This window comes from Microtus ochrogaster, chromosome 10 (genome assembly GCF_000317375.1).
Source record: "Microtus ochrogaster isolate Prairie Vole_2 chromosome 10, MicOch1.0, whole genome shotgun sequence".
NCBI classification, from domain to species: domain Eukaryota; kingdom Metazoa; phylum Chordata; class Mammalia; order Rodentia; family Cricetidae; genus Microtus; species Microtus ochrogaster.
Window position 1 is genome coordinate 77,006,583 of NC_022016.1, and position 7,938 is coordinate 77,014,520.

The 7,938-nt window shown below is 41.7% G+C and overlaps 1 protein-coding gene across 1 annotated transcript in view; it reads left to right on the forward strand.

Annotated features, from left to right (window-relative positions):
* Window positions 1-289: 289 nt before the first annotated feature.
* The window catches only part of Faf1 (Fas associated factor 1), a 288,528-nt gene continuing 280,879 nt past the window's right edge, over window positions 290-7,938 (forward strand). Inside the window, exon 1 of the mRNA XM_005353630.2 lies at window positions 290-754. Within this exon, the coding sequence (XP_005353687.1) occupies window positions 710-754 (45 nt within the window). The 5' untranslated portion in view covers window positions 290-709. The remainder of the gene's footprint in view (window positions 755-7,938) is intronic.

Sequence of the window (7,938 nt, forward strand, 5' to 3'; positions counted from 1 at the left end):
CTAAGCACGTGAGGCGCTGAATCACATTCCGGCCGCGGCCAGGGGCAAGGCGGCACCTCGAGGCCTCAGCGACAACCCAAACCGGAATAACCGGTTGCGGGTCCTCCGGCTCCGGGGAACACAAATCAGCTTCCCAGCCACCCAGGCCCGCGTCCTCGCCTGCTAGCCAGGCGCCTGGCGCTTGACAGGAGGGCAGTCACGTGACAGCCGCAAAGCACCGCTTTGCGACCTCGATGACAAGCAAAATGTGCGACAGCTCTGGCGCTGGCCAACCAGGGGCGGAGGCGGCGACCGGGGAGGAAGCGGAGGAGGCGGAGGCGGCTGTGGCGTTGGCCCGCCTGCTCGTTCTCTCGCTTTCCCCGCCCCCGCCGGGCTAGCCGCGGCTGAAGGGAGCCGGGCGCGCGCTGTCGCAGCCTGTCCTCCTCCCGGCCGGCGACGGAAGGACCAGCCCGGCATCGAGACCAACCTCCCCGTCCCGGCGGCTGCAGCCAGGGCTCCGCGGGGCTCAGGCGGGCGCAGGGCGGCTGAAGGTTACCGAGTGCATGAGCGCCTAGCCTCCCGCGCCACCCCGCCCGCCCGCCGGCCCTCCCGCCGGCTCTCCCGCCAGCCCGTCGCCACCCGGCGGCGGCCGCCTGTGTGGCCGCAGGAGGCGCCGTCTCGCTCCCAGGTGCTCGCTTCGTTCCCGGAGCCGCGGAGCTCTGCGGCCGCCATGGCGTCCAACATGGACCGGGAGATGATCCTGGCGGATTTTCAGGTGAAGTGTCTGGCTCTGCTCGCTTCCCACCTCCAGTTTGGCGGCTTCGGGGTGGCAGCGCGGTGGCCTCTTCCTCAGCGTTTGTGTGAACACCGCAATGGTTGTAATGTGGGCTTTTCTACCCAGCGTGGCTCAGGGTGTGTGTATATTGTGAACCATGGGGAACATGTATTTCATATGCTGTGTTTTGTGGGTGTGTGTAGAACGTGTTGAGTGAGGTTGAACGAGAATTTTAGGTTTGGGGATGCTATGATTTGGGGGTTACTATGTGTGTGGGCTCTTTCTTAGTTTTATGAGGAATGTGTAGAATATGGGGTTAATTATGGGGTGTTTGGGTTGTTCCATGAGGAAGCTGATGTGTGTGTTGCTATGGGTGTGGTGTATTGTATGAAGTGGTGAGTGAACAGGCAGCGTGATGAGGTGATGAGGCTAGCTGGGCTGTGTGGTCCTGTTCAAAGAGGGGTAAACAGTTGAGACTCCGCAGGCCTTGCTGGAATCTTTGGAGGGTGGAAAAAAAGGAGGTTGCTGTGCAGTGTGTTCTGATGGATCTTTGCACTGAACACACACACTTAATAACCCCTTCATATTTGCAGATTTCCCTCCCCTACAGACTTGAATCTTTCTTAGACAGTGTCTCCATGCTGGCATCTAATTTGTTTGGAGTCCTTTCTTCAGGAGTTAATTTAAAATAAAGATTATTCCCTCACTGAACCCTTCTGTAGTGACACTAGCATGTAAGTATCTTAGGGAAACCCTTCGAAAGTAGAGCTTTGTGTGCCTGGAAAGATTCGGGGTTATAAACAATAGCTTGTAAATGTTTTCTTTGTCCTTTGATAGTTACTGAAGAAAATATCTTAGTGCCACACACACACCGTTTGGCATTGCATTTATCAAATATGGGTAGACTTTTTTGCCAACGTTGGCATTACTACACAGTCTATGGGTATTACTTTTCTATTTAATGTTCTGATGACCATTTTCCAAGAATTTGCTCCTTTTCCTTCTCTAGTATCTATCTGGTTCACTAGGAATATGCTTGTATGTACATTTTGACTGTTCTGCAATCTGCAAACTCAGAAAGGATGGTTTTAAAAAGAAGAGATGGTCATGGAATTTTGGCATTTGTAGGCTCTAGAATAGCTCGAGGTCTTTCATCTTTCTTAGACAGTGTCTCCCTTTGTAGCCCAGGCTGGCATTTAATACTGCCTTCCTACCTCAGCTTCCCGCAGTACTGGGATTAAAATTGGGATCCACAGTGTCCCCTTCTTAGATGTAGTTTTACCCAGTTTGTGTTTTGATGGGAAAGGCTCTGGAGAGCAACACATAGTATAATTTATCCTAGCCCTAATGCTATTATAACTTTAATTTTAAAAACTTTGAAAACCTCCAATAACTTGTAGCTGTCTTCCGTCATCTGCCAGTCACTATGCTTACTTGATTTTATTTTTGAGGTAGAGTTTCAAGATATATGAATACACACACACATATATCCCATATGATTGACTCTCTGGGGTTGGGATTACAGGAGTGTATGGCACCACACCTGGCTCACGATTAACTCTTATATTAGTTATTAGTTAAAGGATCGAAAATCTAGGGTCCTTGTTCTCAGAGGTAGAGGAATATTTTTGAGGCATCAAGACTTTTGGTTTGGAAATCAAAATGACTATATTGATAATTCTTAAATTTCAATAACATTTTCTTTCCTAGTCTTTCTTTACCTTTGAAAGATAGTTTATTTTTTTATTTTATTATTTTTTTATGGTGAAAAAGTGTATATTTAGAATTAGCCAGCTGGACTCAGTCTGGATGATCCCAGTTTTGTCTGCAAGATCCAGAGCATGATAATCAGGAGCCAGCCAAACATACGCCTTCTTCTCTCCATAAGGCCTTATGAGGGTATTGACTTGGCCACATCAGTGTCCTAGACTTTCTTCACAGCTTGTTTGGTCTGGTGCTTGTTGGCCTTGATGTCCACAATGAACACAGTTGTGTTGTTGTCTTCTGTCTTCTTCGTGGCTGACTCGGTGGTCGGGGGAATTTGATGATGGCATAGTGGTCAAGCTTGTTCCTCCGGGAGCATTTAGGCTGCCTTAGTAGCCTCTGGGTCTTGGGCCACCGGAAGGTGGGTGATGGAAGGTGGGTGATTTGCTGATCTTTTTGTGGCTGTGGTTGCCTTTCAGCACTGCCTTGGCTTTCAAGGCCTTCCCTTTAGCTTTGGCTTTGGGAGGGGCAGGAGCTTCCTTCTTTGCTTTTGGTGCCATTTTGGTTAAAAGGAAAAATGGCTATTGGATTGTACCCAAAGCCTTGTGAATGCTACGCAAGAGCTCTCCATTGGTATTTATTTATTTATTTATTTATTTATTTATTTATTTATTTATTTATTTATTTAGGCTTTTCGAGACAAGGTTTCTCTGTGGTTTTTTGGAGCCTGTCCTGGAACTAGCTCTTGTAGACCAGGCTGGTCTCGAACTTAACAGAGATCAGCCTGCCTCTGCCTCCCGAGTGCTGGGATTAAAGGCATGCTCCATCACCGCCCGGCTGGTTTTCATTTCTTAAAAAAAGAATGATATTTGAATGATCTTATAGACCAGTGATATATTGTGCACTTTGGAAAATATAATTGGAAAAAATACTAATGGCATTTGGTGTGAACAATTTTCATATATTAAAAAGTTTATTTAGAAGACTGTGTACTTTAAGCACATTAATCCTTTGTGTGTTTAGGACTTGTGATCCTCTTACTAACTAAATATCACATTATTTTGTTTGTTTAAGTCTTTTTTACTGATCATTGTAGTCTTCTGTATTGTAGGTCTTTTTAATTTTTAAAAATAAGCAATTTAGCTGGGCAGTGGTGGCGCATGCCTTTAATCCCAGCACTTGGAATGCAGAGGCAGGCTGATCTTTATGAGTTCGAGGCCAGCCTGGTCTACAAGAGCTAGTTCCAGGACAGGCTCCAAAGCTACAGAAGAACCCTGTCTTGAAAAACAAACAAAAAAAAAACCAAAAACAAACAAACAAACAAAAAAAACAAAACAATTATCTATTATGAGAAAATCAAGAAATTTGTTGTAAAGATTATATGTCTAGACTTGGGAAATTAGCTGAGTGGTGTGTCAGTGGTGGTAGGTAGAGTGCTGCCTAGCCTAGCATGTGTAAGGCCCTAGGTTTGATACAAAGAGGCCTGTGCACACATATACATGTACACTCAAACATAAGACATGACATATAAATTGCTGGGTAATCTTTGTTTAATTGAATACCTTCCCAAAGTGAATATAGTAAAATTATATTTTATTTCATGTACTTGTGAGAATCACTAGTACTATGAGAAGCTAGCATGCCTGTGTAGAAAGGACACAATTTTGAATTAAATTTGAAGAATATTTGCACTTGCTTGTTTAGCGTTGTTGTTTACAATAGCCAAAATATGGAACCTATAGAGATATTTTATTTGTGTTTTAATAAATAAAGCTTGCCTGAAGATCAGAGTTCAGATCTAAGCCACTAGAGGTCAGGGAGTGGTTACATACCTTAAGTCCCAGGACTCAAGGCCACCCTGGGCTGCAGGAGGTTGACTCTCTCTAAAAAGAGAAATAGAAACTCACACAAAGGTATTCCCAGTACTCTGGAGTCACTGCCCTTAATCCCAGTACTAGGGAGGTGGATACAGGAGTGGTGTGGTTGGTCTGAAACAGGTATGTAAGGCAGGAGGAGATGAGAGCCTGGGGCAGTCTGAGGTCTGGTGGAGAGCATTGCAGTCTGCTGTCAGGCTGAGGTTAGGATTGCCCCTTTGTTTGTCTGAGCCTTGGTAGAGGTAAGAACTCTCTAGTGGCTTGGCTGCTTTGCTTTTCTGATCTTCAGCTTGAACTCTAATATCTGTCTCTGGGTTTTGTTATTCGTGCTACAGGAACCAGCCTAGCTGCCATGAGTGTCTGAAAAGTAAGGAAATGTGGTGTACCAGTGGAGTTTTAGTACCTTTAAAAAGAATGAATTGAAAAAAGAAGTTAAGCTGGGCAGAGGCAGGCGGATCTCTGTGAGTTCGAGACCAGCCTGGTCTACAAGAGCTAGTTCCAGGACAGGAACCAAAAGCTATGGAGAAACCCTTTCTCGAAAAAAAAAAAAAAAAAAAAAAAAAAGAAGTTAACTCACTTTCAGACTATTATGTTGGACAAAATAAGACAGATTCAGAAATGCAAATATCACCTGTTTTCTCTAATATGGAGAATTTATAGGCATCTATGTTTATGTGCACATGCATACCATGAGATGAAAGAAGGACTATTTATGTGGTAGACAGGGGCCTCCACTGAGAGGAGGGAAGGAGGGACAAATGTCTGTTGAAGAGGGAATATAGGCAAAGTCCAGTGTATGAGATTGTCAAGATGAAACCCATTGTTTTATGTGCTAATTGAAAAAATTGGAAAGGTTCTGGAAGAAATTATGATTTCATTAAGTTATATAAAGTTTAGTGAAGTTTTGAGAAAAAAGTCCTTCAATTGAAACTTTTATATGCATTTGAGTATTTTCTTTTTTAATTTTTGTACTTATTTAATTATGATTATATGACATGAAGAAAGAAATTAAATTTTAACAAGTCCAATGAAGAAAGCCTTTCTAAAATTCTTCCATTTTCTTTTGGGGGAAAAAAATCCAGATTTTGATCATTGCTGGATAATAGGTTATAAGTATAATGTCTAACTATGAAAAGCTTTTGGGAAAGGAGTTTTGATCTTTTTTGTTTGTTTGTTTTTGTTTTGGGTTTTTCAAGACAGGGTTTCTCTGTGGCTTTGGAGCCTGTCCTGGAACTAGCTTTTGTAGAACTGGCTGGCCTCTGCCTCCCGAGTGCTGAGATTAAAGGTGTGCGCCACCACTGCCCAGCTTTGATCATTTTGCTTAAAGAGAAAATGCTTCTTTTGGAATCAGTGAAATATTGCTAAGTAGTGGGTAGAAGATTATAGTTCATACTTACAGGGAGAGGATTGGGACATTGTGGATAGGTGAACTTAATACAAAATAAATTGTCTCCTAATTCCCACCCCTTCCCTAGTGCTTAGCTGCCATGAATAAGGTCCTAGGTTTGATCCCCAGCAGTGGAAAACTAATGGAACAGAATTCCCAGTCCTTTTAACTAAAAAATTTAATCATGGAAAATACGTAACATAATTTCCGTATTAATCACTTTCAAGTGTACCCTTCAGTGATATTAAATATTCATAGTGCGGTGCAATCATCACTATTGCTCATCTATCTCCACTGTTCTTTTCATCTTAAAACTGAAATTCTGTACATTAAATAATATCCTCATTTCTCTTTCTTTCTGGCTGTGGCAACAAACATTTTTATTTTCTGTCTATATGACAGAATAAGGTACCTTATTTAACAAGACTTTTACAGGATTTATTTGCTCTTTTGTGACTGGTTTATTTTACTTAGTGTATATGCTCTCAAGTTTGACCCATGATGTATAGCATGTGTTAGAATTTTATTCCTTTTAACAGCCGAATAATGTTCCATATTTGGAAATGCCATATTTTGCTTACTCATTCATCTTCTGTGATTCTGTGACATCATGAATAATGAATAATGCTATGACAGTGAATGAAATATCTGCTGGAGTCCTTTACTGCCATTTATTTGGGCTATACCTAGAGCTAAAATTGCTATATCACATGATAATCCTAAACTGAAATAGAATTTTTAGTCTTTTTGAGGACCTGCCATCTTGTTTCCTTAGCAACCATACCACAGTTTTTTGAGTGGAGGCATCTTACAGGGTCTCCCTGCATAGCTGCAGCTAGATTCAAACTTAAGATCTCCCTGCTTCAGTCTCCATAATGCTGGGCTTGTAAATGTGGCTCACAATACCCAGTTCAGTTAGTTAATTTTAAATTTAACTCTATCTAGTGAATTTAGAATTTGGAATATTTTGTCAAAAATGTTCATTCTGTTTGCATAGTATGAGTCTGTTAAAGTAGTGGTCGAGTAGTGTTTATGCTGTCCTAGCAGGCTGGGGCCACAAGAGGGTGTACAGAAATAGCCCGAATTAAAAAACATACCCCTGTTTTTATAACAAAGAGATGCAATCAGATGAAAAGTCCAAATCTTATTCTTTTATTATATGTGGCGTAGAGTTTTTATTTGTTTTTTTTTTTGGAGACAGGTTCTAATTATGTAGCCTTGGCTGTCCTAGAACTCACAGAGATTCACCGGCTTCTACCTCCTCAGTGCTGGCATTTTACCTACCTACCTACATGCCTATTTGCCTACCTTTCTATCTAAAAAGACAGGCTCTTACACCTAACCCAGGCTGGCTTGGAACTCACTGTCGCCCATACTGATGTTGAATTCATGTCAATTCTCCTACCTTAGACTTCCAGTGCTAAGATTGCAAGGGTGAGCCGCTGTGTCCTTCTAGTAATCATAGAATTATTTACTATTTTCTATTATATTATATTTTATTATTATTTTCTTTTTTTTCCTTCACAAAACATCAAACAAACTTGACCCTGCTTGATTTGCTTACAGATGGGAAAATAGTTACTTAGAACAGTTACAGTTGCTGTCAAATAATTCTAGTAATATTAGTTACAGCTTACAAAGTTAAAGCAGACAACTTCTATAGCTTTCATTTTATTTTGTTTTATGAGACTGAGTTTCTCAATGTATCTTTGACTGTCCTCGAACCTGCTGTGTTGATCAGTCTAACCTTGAATTCACAGAGATCCTCCTGCCTCTGTCTTTAGACATTAAAGGTGTGTGCCATGATGTTAGCTTTCCAGGTCTTTTAGCTTTTTGATTAATGTCATGTTAGAATTTGTCTTTCCACTAAGAAAAAGATTATAACTTTCTTAGAAATAAAAGATTAGTCTCATAAGTTAGTTTTATGTATTTTGGGAACAAAAGGCTGGTCTCATAAGTTGGTTTTCTGCTTATAGTTTTTTTTTTTTTAATTAGTGACAGAGACAGACATAATTGCTCAAGTGGGAAAAAAAACAACAACAAGGGGCTCTTACTGGTTGTGATGTGTTGTTTCAGACTTTCCCAGAAAACAGATCTCTTCTACCTGGATAAAAATATTTTTTCTGGGGGGCTGGAGAGATGGCTCAGAGGTTAAGAGCATTGCCTGCTTTTCCAAAGGTCCTGAGTTCAATTCCCAGCAACCACATGGTGGCTCACAA